The sequence below is a fragment of the Ceratotherium simum genome, chromosome 13 (genome assembly GCF_057802395.1).
Source record: "Ceratotherium simum simum isolate JZ-2026a chromosome 13, ASM5780239v1, whole genome shotgun sequence".
Lineage (NCBI taxonomy): Eukaryota > Metazoa > Chordata > Mammalia > Perissodactyla > Rhinocerotidae > Ceratotherium > Ceratotherium simum.
In genome coordinates this window covers 43732689-43751705 of record NC_141912.1, presented here as the reverse complement: position 1 = coordinate 43751705, position 19017 = coordinate 43732689, and the positions used below count along the sequence as shown (strand labels likewise).

The 19017-nt window shown below is 50.1% G+C and overlaps 1 protein-coding gene across 2 annotated transcripts in view; it reads right to left on the bottom strand.

The window, feature by feature from the left end:
• Positions 1-19017, bottom strand: part of CUL9 (cullin 9) — a 36708-nt gene that overhangs the window by 16153 nt on the left and 1538 nt on the right. Inside the window, exons 2-26 of one of the 2 annotated variants that reach the window (XM_087438616.1) lie at positions 17804-18407; positions 17078-17232; positions 16234-16743; positions 15579-15714; positions 15236-15429; positions 14565-14967; positions 13956-14148; positions 10847-11054; positions 8724-8920; positions 8137-8354; positions 6800-7049; positions 6605-6710; positions 5812-6039; positions 5441-5531; positions 5167-5338; positions 3596-3701; positions 3239-3334; positions 2801-2976; positions 2406-2539; positions 1862-2041; positions 1566-1675; positions 1284-1466; positions 976-1136; positions 465-693; positions 178-367 (exon numbers count right to left, since the gene is read on the bottom strand). In XM_087438616.1, coding sequence (XP_087294742.1) covers positions 178-367; positions 465-693; positions 976-1136; positions 1284-1466; positions 1566-1675; positions 1862-2041; positions 2406-2539; positions 2801-2976; positions 3239-3334; positions 3596-3701; positions 5167-5338; positions 5441-5531; positions 5812-6039; positions 6605-6710; positions 6800-7049; positions 8137-8354; positions 8724-8920; positions 10847-11054; positions 13956-14148; positions 14565-14967; positions 15236-15429; positions 15579-15714; positions 16234-16743; positions 17078-17232; positions 17804-18398 — 5221 coding nt within the window. In that variant the 5' untranslated portion in view covers positions 18399-18407. The remainder of the gene's footprint in view (positions 1-177; positions 368-464; positions 694-975; positions 1137-1283; positions 1467-1565; positions 1676-1861; positions 2042-2405; positions 2540-2800; positions 2977-3238; positions 3335-3595; positions 3702-5166; positions 5339-5440; positions 5532-5811; positions 6040-6604; positions 6711-6799; positions 7050-8136; positions 8355-8723; positions 8921-10846; positions 11055-13955; positions 14149-14564; positions 14968-15235; positions 15430-15578; positions 15715-16233; positions 16744-17077; positions 17233-17803; positions 18408-19017) is intronic. The other variant, XM_087438617.1, reaches the window with a different exon arrangement.

Sequence of the window (19017 nt, the reverse complement as noted above, 5' to 3'; positions counted from 1 at the left end):
TAAGAGAAATTAATGAAGACCTAATCCCCACTTTTTCACCCTTCCCTAGAAGATTCTTGTCCCTAGAGATTATGTTTCTTCATATCTACGCATTTCTGTCCATTGATCCTCTCCTCTTACTCTCCTGCCACCCCAAATCTCACCCCAATCTCCAACTGCCTCTCCCTATCTCCTCACTCTGGCTGTAGAAATTGGAGAAGTGGTCAAGGGCATCACAGAATTCTGTGGGAAGGCACTTTCTGGGATGGTACATGTAGCAGAGTGGAGAGACCGGCCAGCAGCGTGGTGACAGGACCAGTACAGAAACTGTTGGACTTCGATCTTCAATAAATAGTTCTTTCTCAGCCTCCTCTTCCTTCTGTTCCTCCTGAGAGAGAGAAGGATTTTGAGGGCTCTTGGGCTCCCTTCTTTGGTCCAGTCTTCTCTTGCTTGCCTATTCTCTCACTCTTTTTCCTTGCTCTTACCTCCTCTTCCTCCAGGCCCTGTTCCTCCTCATCCTCCTGCTCCAAGAGCAGCTTGTCGAACCACTGGAGCTGGAAGAGGTGGAACTGGCGCTGCAGCTCCTCGGAGGTGCTCAGGCTCCGCAACATCTGCTGGGGGAGGCGGTTGGGGAAGCAGAGGCCAATCTGCTCCAGCACGGCCCCCTCCAGCCAGCTTGAGCCCAAGCTCAGGAGACGGTCCGCCATGTAGTGCCTGCAGCACACACAGCCCAGGCCGAGCCTCAGTGTGGGCACTCGGCACAGCCTAGGTCCAGCCTCCCCCTCCAGAATGTAGGTCCCTCTGTTACAGCCTGCCTGAGTCACTGGCCCCACCCCTTCTACCTTCCCACTCCCTTTCCACCAGTGCCACGTCCATCTCTGTATCTTAATCTCTCCTTCCCACTGTCTCTTCCCTCATCTTCCCTCTAAGACTCAAATCTTCACCCTCTCTAGACTCTAGGCCTCCCATCCCCTACCTCTCCAGACCTGCACTCACTGGTAGAAGTGCTCAAAGGTAGTGGCCAGCTCGAGGCCAGAAAGGACCATGATGGGCTCCAGGTGCCGCTGAAGCCGCCCCAGCATTTCCACTCCAGGGGCTCCCCTAGTCAGGCTGCCCTGGATCTGTTGGTCAATGTGCCTGGCAAACTGCTCACTCATCTGGGGGCAATGGAAAGAGCACCAGCAAACCATGAAGAGGGAGTGGAGTAGGAGAGTAGGGAGTAAAAGGAGGTGAAGGGGCACACAAAAAGAGATGAGCATCAATACGAGCTCAGCCTTGTTGACTGGGAGGCTGGTGGTACTCACGTGAGCAGCGGTGAGGAAGGACTGCTGCAGCAACGCGCCCGAGAAGCCACTGCGCAGAGCCAGGGTGAAGGCTGCCCGAGGCCCAAAGAGCTCGGAGCCTGCTCTCTGCAAGTGCTCATAGAGTTCACAGTAACGAGGCACAAAGTCCGGGGCCCTCCAGGCTGCAGCCAGGAACCTGCTGACCTGAGAAGAAAGGAGAAATAACATAAAAGGTGCAGTCCCGGTATGTGGACAGTCTAGCAGCCCCACCCGCTCCTCAGACTTCAGCTTCCCTCTGCCCACCTGCTCCTGCACCACACTCAGCCAGCACTGGGTTATGTTCCTCAAGCTGCTGCTTGGAAGAACTGGTGAAGGCCCGGGGCTCCGATCCCGACCCTTACTGTTCTTGCTGACTGTGGAGACAGACGGCAAAGGAAGAGGTGTCATCTCAGCCCCTGAGTGAGTCCAGGGGTCTTGGGTACTGAGCCCTGGAAAGGCCCATAGCAAAGCAGTAAGGAAGAGTAAAACCCAGGAGGAGGAGGAGCCAGGTATCACCACTGCCCAGATTCTTAGCTCAACGGGCCACAGCTGGGACTCACAGGGCCGAGAGGATGGCTCAGGAAAAGGCCCCGGGGGAGGCTCCACATGCACCAGCAAGTGGCAAAGGCGACGAACTCGAGAGGCAAAGGATGCTGCTTGACTCAGGGGGTTCCGAGAGCTCTCCCTGTGCTCTAAGTACTGATCCAGCAGCCATCCGAGGGCGCTTACACCTTCCGCATCTAGAAGACAGGTCAGGAACAGGTCTCCATGGGAAACAGAGATACACACACCCCGGGAAGAGGAGAGAGAAGGAGCAATGGTGCAGAAAGGTTTGGGGGCAGCAGGGCCCTAGTACCCCCCTCACCAGGGCTGACCTCAGCTGGAGTCTGGGGATATGGTAACAGGCTGGGGGTGGGGCGGAGGGGAAGATTCAAATACCAGAGTCTCAGGGAGCAGTCCCTGGGGCAGGAAGGAGAGGAACAGTGAGGTGACAGGCCTTCAGGGATAAGACAGGAACCAAGAGCACCAAGAGCATGTACTCAGGTGACCCCTGGGAATAATTACGAGGAGCTGGTTAGTGGGGCCAGGGGTCGAGCTGGTTACCAGGGGAGGTGATGTTCTGCACCAGGGGGCTGACCAGGGCCTCCCAGCAGGTCTTGCCCAGGGCTTGGGCGGCCTCATCATCAGGGAGGAAGCGATCAGCAAAATTCTGCTCATGGCGCAAAACCCTGTTCAGTCTGGGAATAAACAGTGCGTGGTCAAGGATAAAGGCACAGATTTCTCTGAGGCCTCCACTCAAGTGCAATCAACTCCCAATCTCCCCATGCTCAGTCCCTTACCCAGCTCTCCCGGATCAGCACGGACTTCTCACCTAAGTTCACTTTTCCCTCATGTCCTGGCTTTACCTTTCAGACTCCACAGAAGTCTCCCACCACCTATTGCTCCCTTAACCATCTCCCCTCCTCCCTTCAGCCCTGCCCACCTCTTGCCCCGCCCACCTGGGACAAAGCTGGAGGAGGCGCTTGCGGTCCTCTGCTATGTCCCGGCTCCAGGCTTGCGCCCGAATTGTGTAGAAGAGACATGTACGGCGACACAGCTGCTCCCAGAATAGTGGCCAGAAAGTGGCCTTGGGGCCCAGGACCTCCACACCTCGAACTCGAGTGTCGATGCCGCCCTGTAACATGCACAGACTTATCTGTCACCTACGCCACCCAGCCATCAAGCACTACCAAAGCCAGGCTTCATGCCCTGAGTTCCCTAGAGCCACTTGAGACATTCCCACATCTCTGGAACTCAACAGGTTGCTGGGCCATCCCCAAGCAGACCTAGGAGGAACCTTGCCCTGAGCCTGGCCCCCAAAATGCCAAAAAACCCAGCCACTATGGAGACCCTGTGCTATCTCCTGGTCCCCAGCCCAGCCTCTTCCCTCACCCTACCTGCTGGCAGCGCTTTATGCGGATCTGGATGATAGGCCAGAAGCGGTTCAAGTTCTCCAAGAGGATCACCCGGCTGGCAGAGGGCATCACATTCACCTGACAGGGCAGGGGAGAAGAGGTAGAGAGCTGTCACCTCCAGAAGTGGGGTTGGAAGGACCATTGACAACAACCAAGTTTGTGATGGTGCATGCCCTTCACTTCTCCTGCACTGAGCCCAGGGATCTTCACGAATCCACATCCCTAATTCCATTCTCACTGCTTACAAGGCAATGCCCGCCTAGGAGGGACAATGTGGGAAGGCCCTGGGATAAAGAGAAGGATGGGGAGTAAAGTGAAGCGGGGCACCAGGGTTCCTACCGTGTTAAGCTCTGTGCTGATGCAGCTGGCTCTGTCACCTCCAAACACCACCACCCTGGCTGGCATGTAACTTGAGTCCTCACTGGCCACCAGCAGAGTCAGCTGTCTGGGAGAAGAGAAAGGAATCAGTCAGAAGCAGGACCCCCGTCTTTGTTCAAAATGGTTTCAACCCACCCAGACTCAGACTCCTCAGACTCCTGTCCCCTTTGCTGGCTCCTTAAGCGTCAGTCTTCCCCAGACGCCCTGCTCTTCCTTTTATCTTCTCCCAAAGTGATTTCATTTAAAACCATAGTTTCAATTGAAAATTAATACCCTAATGACTCCAAATCCACATCTCTACCCTAGACTGCTCTCCTGAGCCTTCATGCTGCATTTCCATGTCACGGCCCACAGGCACCTCAAAGTCAACATGCCCAAATGGAAGGATCATCCATCCACAGAAACCTGCTCCTCTTCCTTTATTTCTCTCCTGGGAAACAAAACTGCCAACCACCCAGTACTTACACTAGAACACCCTGTCACTGTGACTTCCTCCTCTTGTGGCTCCCCTCATTCAGTCAGTGGCAAGCGCTGTGGATTCTACCTCTAGGATCTCCCAGTCCGTCGCCTCCTTGCTATTCCCATTCCCTCTGCCTAACTAAAGACATTCATCATTTCTCAACTGCATAGACCACTGCATAAACCTTCCAACTCTTTGTCCTGGCCTCCAACCCAAACTTCCATAATTGCCAGAGTTAAGTTTTCTAAATAAAAAATCTAATTTTGTCTCTTCTCTTCTTAAAATCCTTCAGTGGCTCCCGAAGTTTCAGAATAATGCTCAAACATCTTAACTCACAAAACTCTTTGTGACCTGGCTCTGCCTACTTTTCTGGCTTCATCTTCTGTCACCTCACTACACACACCCTTCATTCCAGCCAAACAATAACTTCAAGTTCCCCCAAATACATCACTGTGTTTCTTACTTTCATTGTGCACATATGCTGTCCCTCTGCCTGGAATATCCATTGCCCGCTCTTTATCTAGCTAATTTCTACTTCAAAACTCAGCTCAGTCAACCCCTCCCACCTTCTGGAGTCCTTCTCTGACCTCTCAGCTGGCCTCACGATCCAGTGCACATGTTGACCATAACGCTTTTTCTTACTCTGATTTTCCAGCATGGCTCCCCAACGAGACTGCAAGTTCCCTGATGATAGGTACCGTATTTTATTGTCCTTAAAGCTCCAGACTCTTGCACAGTGCCTTGCATGGAGTGTACATTAAACAAATGCCCACGGGAAGAGCGGATAAGTGAGTTGTTTATCTCACTCAACACCAAGCACAGGCAGCCACACCTGTACCTGTGAGGGGAGCACGTCACCAGGCTCAAGGAGCAAGGGCTGTCTATACTTAGCACAAGGAAAGTAGATTAACATGTCCATCTGTTCACTGCACAAAATGGGTTTGAGTGTGCCCCTCAGGCACAGGAGTTACAGACGGGGTTATGTGTATGTGGGTGCTTTGAGGATGTACACTGGGGCATATCAGAATATTCGTGTGTGTGTGTGCACACATGCACATGGGTGTGTTCACACCTAACAAGAACACCACGGTGCATGTGCAAGGTGATGTAATGGGAGCCAGTGCTGCCATTGGACTCCCAGTAGGTCTTGGGGTTGCGGTCCGTCAACTTGCTGGCCCGGTGCGGGTTGGAGGACACCTCCACCTTCTCCCAGCACTTCTCCTCCTTCACTTCCACACTGGAGCCTGGGGGCAAGTGGGAAGAGGTGGAGGTCACAGCCTGGTAGGTGTGGAGGGAAAAAAGATGTAGGTGTGGGGATGTGGTGTAACGTGGGGACAGGCACGAACCCTGGCAGAGATGCCTGAGGAACACGTCAAAGAAGGGGATGTTGATGGGCCGGTGGGTCCGTCTGTGGTCTTCAATCTGGCCCAGCACCATCTGCAGGTGGAACATCAAAGAGGAGGGGTGCGAGGAGGAAGACAGAGAAACACATAGGAACACGTACGGAGAAAGAGTCAAGGGACAACAGAACACTCAATCCCTTTCTTCCCAAATTTTGGCAGAACAGGCCCTTGTGGGGTAAAGGCTGGGGAACAGGGGCCCAGATTTGCTACCACTCGTGCCAAACAGGGATACCAAACAGGGCCATACATTGAATTCCCTTCCCCCGCTTCTGGCTTACGTTCTCCCTCAGCTCCGGATCCACAAGCCTCCTCACCTGAATGCAGCCAGCCAGGATGCTGGAGGTGAGGTTACTATAGAGCTGGGCATGTTCTTCACACTCTGTCACCAGATCCCGAAGCTCACAGGCCAGCAGCAGCTGAGCCGATTGCTTGTCCAGGACTTTGGAGAGGGCCTCTTTGGCTCCCAGGCAGCAGAGAACCACTGCATAGTCCTTATGCATTGAGGCCAGGCGATGCAGGAAGCAGAGCAGCTCCTGAACAATCTGAGCCCATAGCCATAGAGATTAATGTTTGGGAAACAAATGGCAGGCCACATAAGAGTTGAGGGGTGGGTTTAGTAAAGGTAATGTGGTGGCTGAGATTTTGAAGAAACCTGACAGCCCAGGGAAAGAAGAGTACCAAAGACAGGTGGGAACAGAACATTGGGATGCTGGGACTGCAGAATGAGTTGGCAGGAGCAGGGCCTGGGCACAGCTTCCCAGGCTTCTTCCTGCCAGGACCAAGCTATCTCAAGAGTCAACCTTGGTGCCTGAGCCTCGCTCCTCAAAGCACAAACCCCGAAGGGTGGAGAGCAAGAAATGTTTGGATTGGTGAATGTGGGCTTCTCCTAAACCCAGAATTTAAAATCCAAGTGCAGCCAAAAGGTTCATACCTCAAAGGCCTCAGTTCTGGAGACTCTCAGATGACATTAGCCTTCTCCTTCCTACCTACCCCTCCCAGTGTCCAGACCCATCCAGAAAGGCTGTGCTGTGCCCTCCAGAGCCTCACAAGGTAGCTGGTACCCCCGAGGCTGCTTTTCCCTCCCCACCCTTGCCATGGCTCTGGTACCTCAGAGTCAGTGCTGGGGCCACTCAGGCAGTTGAGGCAGGGCTCCAAGACCTCGTGCCAGGGGAGGACCATGGCCTCAGAGTGATCCAGCAGGCGGGTCATGACTCTGGTGAGGGGATGGAAACAAGTGAAGCTCCTGCAGTCTGCCAGCTCCCCTCGCCCCCTGATGCACAGGTGCCTGAACAGGCCCCTCACCTCAGCGCAGTGAGCAGCAGAGTTTTGTTGGGCCCGGGGGCATCCAGAGTCCGCAGCAACAGGAGGAAGGGCTGGGTCTCCCGCTGGAGGCGCTTGAGGAGGGGCCTCACAGCGCCCCCAGGCCCGCCCTCACGGCACAGCACGCGCTCTAAGTCCAGGAGGAGTTCCGCAGATGCACCCCCCACCAGGGATCCGATCAGTAGCTCAGGGGACCCATCCAGGCCCTGGACACTGGGGGTCTCCAGTGCTGCTGCGCAGACATACAGGAGGAAAAAAATGTTTATGAAGAGGAGTCATAAGTTGGTCAAACCAAGAATTGGGCAGGTCCAAAAATCACTCCCAAACTTTTCTCCCATTTGGAAAATGTCTGCAGTTCCTACCAAACTGCAGGGATTTTCTTTTCTGGCCCTAAATATATACCTAGCTACACCTAAAAAAAGTCTAGTATGGCAAACACTGTCAAGTTAAACACAACACATTTTTAATCTCACATAGTAATGCAATTACTTTTTATTATTAAATGGTAGCTATGCTGTTACATAAGCCAATGAATATTAGTTCTTATCTTTACAACCCTATGCTATCTAGCATTGTAGCTTTAGATATAAAGACTAAAAGAGGGTGCCGGCCCAGTGGTGCAGCGGTTAAGTGCACGTGCTCCAATTCGGTGGCCCAGGGTTCACAGGTTCGGATCCCAGGCGCGCACTGACACACCACTTGTCAAGCCATGCTGTGGCGGCGTCCCATATAAAGTAGAGTAAGATGGGCACCAATGTTAGCCCAGGGCCAGTCTTCCTCAGCAAAAAGAGGAAGATTGGCATCAGATATTAGCTCAGAGCTGATCTTCCTCACACACACAAAAAAGACTAAAAGACACATATTGCTTATTTCAATTCCCCCCCATAATTCTGGGTTTTCACTTGCTTGTTAAACACAAAGGGTTTCTTCCCCATGACATCAGTATTTCATGTTTCTAGTCACAAACTTTCTGTACTGTAAGTTACAATTCCCCCAAAGAAGCCCTCTCTAGAAGTCATTTCAACCAACTTTCCAGTGTCCAATAAGACTAGACCAAACCCAGCCCAGAGAGATGGGAATCCTTGTATGTTTAAAGCCATTCAGAAAAGGCAATTTCCTTGTACTTATTCCAGAGTCTCCCTCTCCTCTTGGTCAGGAAGTTATACTTAAGACCTAACTTGAGCACCAAAACCCTCACTCCTTTCCTGAAGATTCATCGTGTCTTTTCAGTAAGGTACTAGCACATAAACCTCAGCCCTCCTGGCCACAGGCTGGCACCGTCTGATTCCTCAGCAGAACCTCCCTCTCTGCAATGGTACCTGTGTGCTCAGGACTGCCCGGTGGCTCTGAGTAGCGATTGAGAAGCATCATGAGGATGGTGTGGGTGGTGGGCACAGGTTCTGTCCCCGGTGCTATCCCTGAGTGCCTAAACAAGGTGTCTCTCAGCTCTCGGGTTATAATATGGTCTCCCAGAGTGTGGTGGTTGCACAAGAGCAGGTTGAGCAGGAGCAGGCCATTTCTCACTGCAGAGGAGCACCTGGGAGGAGGGAGGTGACCCAGGAAGAAATTGAAAGAGAGTGAATGCAATGGAAGCAGGAAGAAAGTGCAGAGGGGAGGAGCCCTGTGGCTGGGGAGGACAGGGTTCCCGGGGTACCTCTGAGACCAGGACATCTGGCCCCCTGACCTCACGGTCACTCCTCCCAACCCCAGGAAGGAAGGTCAGGGTGTCCCTGCTCTCTCTGGGAATCTCCCCACCCCCAATCACTTGGCCTCTCTTCCAAAGACAGTCAGAGAGGGCCACCAACATCTCATCCAGAGGGAACAACGTGAAGGGCATTTCTGTGAAGCACATGACACTTGGGCAGAGGAGCAGCGGGGCTTGGCGTCTGGAGGGTGATGCCCTGACCCCTCAGTGTTCAGCATCAGGATCACGGCTGTAGGGAGAGTAAGGAGCAGGCTCTCAGAGCCTGGGCGGGTGGCTGAGTCAATGCTGGCGAAGATCTCTCTGGTCATCTGGGCATCAAACAAAGGGTGGATAGAATCTCGGCCAGTAACAAAAGTGGGGATCTCCGAGGAGCTGGCAATGGCCATCATCTTCAGCGCCTGCGAGGGGAATGTGGAAGCAGAGTTAGAAACTGGCATAGCCACCGTGCAGAGGAAGAAGACAGACAGGCCATCATTCTAGACGTCACACTTTGGGGCAGCTGAGCTCTTTGCAAATAAGCCTAGTAGCAGACAGAAATGGACATGTAGGGATAGGACATCAAATGCTAAAAAAAAAAGAAAAAGAAAGAAAGAAAGAAAGAAAGAAAGAAAAACAAAGCAAACAAAAAAATCTAAAGCTCAATGGTAAAATGAGCCCACAACTTCTCCCTGCCAGCACCAAGGCTAACCAAGGGGGCTCACCACTCCCACCCGTAGCTTCCTCTCAGGATGGCGCCCTTCACAGCACCTAGTTGTCTTCAAAGGTCTTCCTTAAAGTTGTCTTCCACCTCACCTGACCACTCCTCCCTTTGCAAAACCTCTCTTCCCTTGAGTGCCATGACCTCCTATCCTCCTGGTTGTCCCTCTCTGGAGTTCCTCTGCCTGATCCTTAAACACGCAAGTTCCTTGTCCCTTTCTCTTCTCACTCTGCACTCCCTCCTTAGGCAACCTGGTCCACTCCCACAGCTTCAATCGCCACCTATATGCCAATACTCCCAAACATATACCCCCAACCTCCAAAGCCAGTATCCAGGCCTCCTCGACAAGACTACTTGGCTTGTCTCACAGGCAGAGTGGTTGGAATCACAGGATAAAACACCTGAAATTTGGAAACTTGTTTGCTGGTTACTACAGAAAAAATTAAATTAAGATGCACACTATACCATTAGAGTAGAAAATGTCTTTCCTGGTGAAAGGGCTGACACTTGAGAAGAAACCCTCTAGGTTAGAAACAGGGGTTAGAAATAATTCTCAGGACAATCCCCCTTATGAGGCCTGGACCCTCTAAGCAAATGCTACCTCATAATGAGGCTTTCTCCCTTTGGTTACCCCACTATCCCCAATTAGCTGAATTCTGTAGACTTTAAGTTATAAACAAGATGATGCAATTTTGTTACAGGGCAAGAGCTTGAATTTAGGAGCAAATGCTGTATTTTGGTCATGCAATTTGAAAGGGTTAGGGAATTCTTTGATCAAACAATGCCTAGACTACGAATGCTTGGCTTCTCTTGGGAGGAGCAGCACCTAGCTGGCCCCATACAGGAAAGAGCCTCCCAGCCTCTCCCTGGACAGTCTGCTCCAAGAAGACCTGTGCTCCCAACCATGCTGTTGCCATTATACTGTTGGAATCTATTCTCAGAACTGCTTTAGATGAGGCCTCCCTACCCGCCTCAGGACCCCCCAGGCTATAGAGAGCACACCCTGCCATACCTCCTATCAGCCAGCACTTCTGTCTGGAATAGTCAGGAAGCCAATTCTTATGTAAGCTCCCCTGGAAGAGGGCCTCCATTCCCCATTCTCTGGGTCCAGGGCAACAAGGTATTGGCAATGCTGGCTTTGTTGTACCCACATCTGGTGAGGGGGTATTTTCTGTATAAGAGTACCACTCAGATCAAGGGTAAAAAATTACTTTGTCACATCTAGAAAATTAGTCTTTAACCAGACACCTAATTGTAACTAAAAAGACATGGGAAATTCAACATACCTAAAAACTCAACTCCTGACCTTCTCCCCATACCTCTTCCTCTTCTAACATTCTCCCACTTAGTAAGTGGCCACCTTATCCACCCTGCTGCTCCATTTTAAACCTGAGAGTCATTCTTAAAAACATCCTTTTCCTTTTCTCCAAACATGCATTCAATCTCCAACACTGTCCAGCTGGAACTCTTCAATCTGCATCTTTGAATGCAGATTTTCTTTCTTTGAAAGAAACCTGCATCTTTCCGTCCCTGGTCTAAATCACTCACAGTACCTCCTCCAGATCAGGAGTCTCCCAACCTGCCCATCTCGCCCGTCACTCTCTCTCATCAGGCCCAGTCCACTCACCGCCAGCCCTGCCTGCTGCACCAAGACGGAAGTCTTATATTCTTGCATGCAAACCAGCACAGCATAGATGCCGCCCTCCCTGGCAAAGAGTGGGCGCCACTCATGCTTGGTCACAAGCAGGTAGAGGAGGCGCAGGGCCAGCACCACCACCATCTTCTCTCCCACCTGGCTGGTCAGCAGCTCCACCAGCGTCTTCACTATCTTCTCTCTGAAAGAGAAGAGACATTGGAGTTCCCCATCCCAAGAGTCATACCTGACTCCTGCCCAGCCCTATCCATCAAGACCCAGTCCATCCCCCCGACCCATCTCCAACCTGCTCTCTTTGCCTTAGTCTCACTCCTGCTCCCCTTACCTCTGCCATCTAACTGCCTCTGGTTCCCCTCCTCACGAAGGAGGCAGTAGAGCAAAATGGGTACAAACTCTACCTCATCTTTGCGAATAAATCTATAAATTCAATGTAATTCTAATCAAAATACCTAAAAGTTTTTAAAAAAAAAAGTGACAAGCAGATTCAGGCACAGGTAGAGAAAATATGCAATAGTCAAGAAATGTTCAGAAAGAAATAATGGTAGACTTGCCTAGTAGTTATCAAGATATAAATATAAAATTGTAAAAATTAAAACTCTGAGCCAGCCCTGATGGCCTACAGGTTAAGTTTGGCGTGCTCCACTTTGGCAGCCCAGGTTCGGTTTCCAGGTGTGGAACCACACCACTCGTCTGTCAGTAGCCATGCTGTGGCGGCAGCTCACATAGGAAAACCAGAAGAACATACAACTATACACAACTATATTCTGGGGCTTTGAGGGGGAAAAGGGAAGAAAAAAGGAGGAAGACTGGCAACAGATGTTAGCTTACAGAGAATCTTCCCCTGCAAAAAAAAAAAAAAAAAAAAAAAACTCTGGAAGTGACACAGCATAGCCAAATAGATCAATAGACAAGAAGAGAGATAAGGGCAGCATTTCAGCCAGTGATGACAGGAAGGACCATGCCAAATGTGAGGTGGAAACACTTGGCTATCCACCTGAAATAATTAAAGCTGGAGCTCTGCTTCACTCCATTTGCAAAAATAAATTGCAAACAGATTTTAAAATAAAGGTAAAAAACAAAATCACATATATCTTTAGAAAATACAGGGCAATATTTTTATAACCCTGGAATAGGACAGACCCTCTTAAAACCTAGAAACTATAAAAATGTTGAAAAACATAGCAACATAAAAATCTAAAACTTTAACAAAAGGAGAGACACTATCCACCAAGTTAAGAGATAAGCAACGTGAGCTAGAGAGAGGGTCCAGCAGAAATGTTGATTTGCAAGAAAGGAAGCAGTGCCTCCAGAGTCCCTAGGTCACAGGGAGTGTCGCAAGAGGAAAAAAACCAGGATTGACCTCTTTCTCCACAGAAACAGAGATGCATATTGACGAGATGGCCCAGGAACTATGGAGGAAAAGAACACAAAAGAAGAAATTCTGGGAAAGAACACAAATATCTGTCTTTTCTCGTGAGCTTTATGATGACTACAACACGAATCAATATGCTTTAAATATATATATCCCTTTCTGTAGCCATGACTTATTAGAAATAACTTAATATACATAGGTAATATATATGAACAGATATAGAAATATAAGTAAGGATATTTACCAAAATGTTAACAGTGACTATCTCTGCATAAAGGGTTTTCAGATGATTTTTGTCTTCAGATAATTTTCTAACTTTTTTTTACAGTAAGCATGTATTATTTTATATTCAGAAAATAGTTAATATGATTTTGAAAAAAGAAGGTAAGCAAAATGTTTGAAACATAAATAACAGATTAATATCCAGAATGCCTATAAATCAGTAAGAAAAAGACAAAGACTCAATAAGAAAGTGGGCAAAGGATAAGAACAGATTATCTAGGGCCGGCCCCGTGGCTTAGCGGTTAAGTGCGCGCGCTCTGCTGCTGGCGGCCCGGGATTCGGATCCCGGGCGAGCACTGACGCACGGCTTCTCTGGCCATGCTGGGGCCGCGTCCCACATGCAGCAGCTAGAAGGATGTGCAGCTGTGACATACAACTATCTACTGGGGCTTTGGGGGAAAAATAAAAATTAAAAAAAAAAAAAAGCAGTGGAGTTAAAAAAAAAAAAACAGATTATTTATAGAAAAAGAAACACAACAAATGCATGCAAATATGCCTAATTTCACTACAACTAAGAAATTAAAACAAGGAGATACCAATTATTTTAAATTTTGCCAATATGATAGATTAAAAAAATGATAATACCCAGTGTTGGCAGACATGAGGAAAACAGATCCATTAGAATACTGTACCACTTGAACTTGGATATAATCATATTGCAGCATCCTACATGGCAGTGAAAATAATGAGGCAGCTCTCTGTGGACTGACATGGAGAGCCCTCTTAGACACACTGAGTGTCAGCGGAAAGTTGCAGAAACATGTAGAATGTGATTACATATATTAAAACACAAACTCAGAAAATGTCCTATTTCCAAACATACTAACAAATGTAAATCAATAGAAGGTCTGAAGGATACATGCCAGACTAACAACAGTGCTGAAAAGGGACTTTGGCTTTTCTTTCTAAGTTCTTTTATATTCTTCAGATCTTTTAAAATCAGAATGTATTTGTGTATTATTTGTATAATTAAGAAGTAGTAAAAAAAACTTTTAAAATAGAAAGAAAGTAGGGAGGGAGGGAAAAAGAAAAGAAAAAAACTCAAGCTGTAGAGCCAAAAGGACCTGGGTTTGAATCCTTGCTCTACTATCTGTCAAACTCTGGGCAAGTTACTTAAATTCTCTAAGCCTCAGTTTCCTCCCCCAGACAAAGGGATAAGAACAGTATCAACTCTTCCTCAGGTAATAGGAGGATTTAATGAGAGAACGCATGTAAAACTTTCAGCACAGAGCCTGGCACAAAGTAAGTGCTCCAAGAATATTAACCATTATAATAATAGTCCATCCTCCTGCTGAGCTGCTCCTCAGGCTGATCCTTCTTTCACCCTCAGCTATTTCAATTCTTATCTCATAGCTCCTGCCCTCCCTACCACCACCCTCCCCCACTGAGAGCTTAAACCCAAACCTCTTCCATCCCCACCATTCTAACCTTAGGGATCTGTCAGGATGGACCAGAGGGTGGTCCCGCTCAGTGACCTCCTCCACAGCCTGAGAGAGGGCATAGAGGCCTGAAAGCTGCAGGTTTGTGTCCAAGGTAGATATCTGCACAGTGGCCACAACTGCCGCCACATGCTGATGCAGGAAGCTGCGTGGACCAGGACCTCTCAGGGCTCTAGCCATTTCTGAAATTGGTGAGGGAAAGGCAGTGGCTTAAAAAAACTGAGGCACTTTCACGTTGGAAGTCTTTAAAGGCCAAGTCCAGCTATCCTACTGACATTCTGGTACATTATCATTACTCTAGCTTGCATTCAGACTTTTCCAATTCTATGTGAAGGATTTAATAATCAAACAATAAAGATGAAGATATTCTGGAAAATAGACCCCCCCTTTTCCAGGGATACTGAAGAAAGGGAGCAGTGACTGATTAGATATAATCAAAGTCAAAGGCAGGAAGATGGATGCATGCTTCCGAAGTGTTTTCCCATGCAAAAGTGACCTCAGTCCACGGCTTTCCCCCTCCCCTGACGATCCACTTCTATGGGGACCACCCAGGACTTGTTCCAACTTCTTTGCCTACCCCTCCCAGCACTTGACTCACCACTGGCTGCCTCCTTCATCTCGGGGGACAGAGCCATTCCCTCGGTCACCAGAAGCTGGTTAAACAGCTGTGAATCACTCTGTGCCATGGGAGGCTCAGTTTTTCCCTTGGCAGACTCTGCCTCTGCCTTAGGGGGCTCAGCCCTTGCTTTGAGGGACTCAGTCTCTTCCTCTGAGAAGATGACCTCTGACTTGGACTCCTCTTCTTGATCTGGGGTACAGGAGTGACTTCGTGAAGACAAGCTGCTTGGTTCATCAGGTAGCAGCCCATACTTGGTGTAGACTTGGGAGCTGAGCAGGTCACTGAGGGTGCTGCCCTCAAACCGATTACTGAGAACCTGCAGCAGATCCTCAGCCATCTCTATGGGTACAGAGGTTTCACCGAGGGCCTTTTCACTCAGAGTCTGTCAACAGAAGGGGGTACGCATTTCAGGGACCAGCAGACACAAAGGTCCTGCAGACAGTAATAGGAAGGGTGGCCACCTCCCGCCATGCCTTGCACACCTTCTACATACGAGACCCTCACAGCATTTGTCTTCTCCCCCAGCAGGACCCCTCATACCCTCTAACCTCTAGGCCAGCCTCCCCCTAAGCAATCCCATATCTAGAACTCCCTTTGAGCATTCCACCTCTAAACCCACTACAAACCCAAGTATCTCAGGCCTATAATACCTCATCTAGCTTCTCTCGAAGATTCTGGAAAATCGACTGCTGCTCACATACATCCAACTTCTTGATGAAGAAAAGCAGCTCCCACCACTCAGCCTGGGTCAGGTATCCCAATTCTTCATCCTTCTGAGGCTCGGGCTGGAGGTAAGGCAAAGAGTACAGCCCATCCACAGGCTTCCAGTCCCAGGAAGGAAGAGCTGAGGATACAGAGACAGGGGTCTCAGTATCCATCAGGAATAGAGTGGATTTCTGAATCTCCGGGGCAGCTCCTGGTCAGGAGTGACCTCACCCCAGTCACTACTCCTCTGTTCAGAGACATGCTGTCCACGTCCCCTCCAAGGCTCACCTGTGCCCAACATAGTAGCCCCTGCCCCCTTCTCTACAGCTGCTGAAGCCCTGTCCTCAGCAGCTTCTTCAGGGCCCAGGATCTCCAGCATGTGCCAGTGCACCCAGTAAGTACGGCCTGTCGACTGCCAGAAGACCTAATATGGGGGGAGAAAGAAAGAGGCAGAAGAATAGAGAGGGCTCAGCTCTCCGAGCCCTGGGCTGTGCAGGCTTGAGAGGACATGGCCAGGCCCAGACCTGGGGCACACAGCCCTCAGATGCACACCAGGCTAGGCTTAGAAAAGCCTCCATACAGCAAAAGGCTCCCTTCCCCATCGGGGTAGGCTCTGCCTCTCATCTCTTCCTAACCCTGATGGCCTCTGCTCCAACACTCCCTCCTAGCCAGCTCCACTGGTGGGAGGTGAGGGCTGTCTCAATGTATCAGTTCCGCTTCCTGGGTATGAGTCTCTCAGGACCTCACAGCCCACCCACTCCCACCAGATTTTCTCAGCCCTCCAAATGGCCCCTCTCTCAACTGCTGACCCCCTTTAACCATTCCAATTCCCTTGGGGGTTTTCCCCATGGGTAGCCTGTCAGAGACCCCTGCATGGAAGCCCCAACTATGCCACACCCAAAAAAGATCCCCAACAGTGTCCCACTATGGTGCACTCACTCACCTGCACAGGGGGCACGCCATTGTTGCTCTGACGGAACTCGCCCTCGTCCCCAGCACTGATCTCCTCGTAATCATCCAGCATCCGCACTCGCATCCCCGGCCGCAGGGTCTGCTGCACATACTCGCCATAGCCACTACGGCTGGAGAATTCAGAGCGCTGGCGGAAGGCCCGCCCTTGCCTTCTAGGGGTGGTAATGACAGTGGGGAGCAAAAAGCTGGGGCCTGAAATGCAGGGTTGAAAGATGGACCGAGTTGGCCGGGGTGGCGATGTGCCCTGTTCGCTGAGGTTCCGGGTCCAGCCCATGCTCCGCACCAGCTCTGAGATGAGGCTGCCCACAGCCATACTGAACTCCAGCTCCCGCTGCCCACGGCTTTTCTCCCGGCTGAACTCTCCTGGGGACGGGGAGCCTCGGTCTCCAGCCCCTGGCTCTGGACTGTTATTCAGCTGATCCAGCAGGGAAGTGACACATAGGTAGCGTTTCACCAGGGAGAAGAGCAGCTTTCCCGGGATCTGTAGGACACAGTCTGTGGTGTAGGGTCATCTTCTCCCAGCTTTACACGCCTTTCCTTTCCCCTCAATATCATCCTCTATAGAAAAATATAAAGGCCTCATCCCCATACCTGTAGTTCTCAAACTTTGGTTTATATAATACACAAGGAGTGTCTTAAAACACAGATTCCTGGGTTCTAATCTCAGAAATTCTGAGTGGGGCCAGGTGGTATGAACCTTCATTTTAACAAACTCCCCAGGTGGCTCTGGTGCTGACGCACAGTCCTGAACCACATTTTCAGAAATGATGCCCTAGGCCTTGTACGCAGCACTTCCCCAACAGCTGCCAGAGTACCTGAGGCAGATGAATGCCCTCAAAGGCCATGCAGTGTTCTTCAGAGGACGTGGTCTCTGCAAACAGCTCCAGCAAAGTATAGCGGCTGTCAAAATCCATGTGCTGCTCGATGCCATCTTGCTGGCTCAGCGACAGAAGGACGTGAGCCCGACTCCCTGTAATCCACACCCAATCCGTATCTTCTCCTCAATCCCCAATACTTTCCCCGTTTTTCCTAGATTCTCTGTTCCCTACCCCAAAGGCTTTCAAACTTCTTTGTGACTGAGACTAACAGTAACATACACATTTTACACGGTAACCTGACACAAACATACACACATACAACTGAAATGTATATTTAATGCTACAAAACTTCCCTTACTAAGTGCTATGTACCGGCTGTTATACGTTACCAAAAAAACACTGGTTGTAACTCACCAAACTGATTTCCCAACCAACTAATAAATCTCAACCCACAGTTTAAAAATATGAACCTACCCCATTCTCTTCTCTGCCACTGCACTGAGAATGGAAAGATAACCAGATGCTATCTTTTTACCCTGTTTATGTACCTGCAACAGCTTATTAATCTTTTAGCTAATTAATACTCTTCCTTTGAACTGAATTGATATTCACCAAATACTGGGTGTTCTTACAGAGTTGGGAAATCTCTCCTCTTTCTGTTCTTACTCCTTGTGGCCCCATTCTCTCCAGTGCTTTCCTTCTTCCCCTGGCGCTGTCTCTTACCAGCATCGTGGGCTGCCAGAGCCTGCAGCATCTTGCCCGCACTCCGACGGATCTGAGGCTCAGGGTTGCACAACATGTGCATGAGCAGGTCCAGGGCTCCTGTCTCCCTGAAGACCCCAGTGAGGGGCCCGATGCTGGCGTAGGCACTGAGTACGTGGATGGTGTGGAGCACAGTGGCTGTGACGCTCGAGGTCCCGCCTTCTGCCAGCTGCCTGGCAGCCCTGCGCACCAGTGCCCGCACATCAGCCTCCATCTCTCCCATTGCCACGTCATCCAAGCCTCCTGGATCTTGAGGAAAGCTTCCTGAACCCCCAGCTGGTTCATGCTGAGGTCCCTTAGATAGTGCCCGCTCACCTAACAGCATGGGGCAGTTGGCGTAGACCTCAGGAGCTGACAGCCACATGAGGATGTGCTCTGCCTTACCCTCTTCCACACCCATTCTGCCCACTTCCCCACACTTCAGGACACTCCATCGGATCAGGTACTCAGGACGTCCATCATGCCCAGGACGCTGTCGAATAAGTTCTTCAGGATATGCCTGCAGCCAGGGCCCCAGGGGCACCATGAGGTCCCCAGTGCGCCGTTCTCCCACCATCTTGACCTCCTGAGACACACAAAGAGAAAGATAGAGGCAGTATGGGAAAGGGAAAAGACTACACAGAAGGGGTGGAATCTGGAGACACAGAGAGGCTGGGTGGTGATTGGTAGGCTGCATGGTTGAATTCAGGGGCCAAATAGAAAAGGCCAAGAATAGGATGGAATAAATAACTTGAACATACTTTGGGATTTATAAGAGGAGCACGGAGTGAAAACAGCAAGAGGATGAAATGAAGGGATTCAGGAAATGGAAGAGGTTACAAGAGAGAGGATGAGAAGAACAACAGGCAAGGTAACAAAAAGAGCAACAGTTAAGCAGGACAGTCTGGGCAGAGTAGCAGGGTGGCTGAGGGATACAGATCAGGACTTAGGGAAGAGTTATATGGGTGAGCAGGAAGGACAGAAGCATCTGCGACAGTGGCACCAGAACAAGTTAGGAAAGTCAGGGGAGGGGAGAGACAGGACAGGGAGTATAAATGAGAGTAAAGCTGGTATGTGGCTACAAAGGGCTGGGCCATGGCAGATATAGAGAAAACAGATGAAAGGAGGCTGGGCTGTAGGCCCCCACATCCAGATGGCTGGATGGGAAAAGTGTATGAGAATACTGTGAAAGAGAG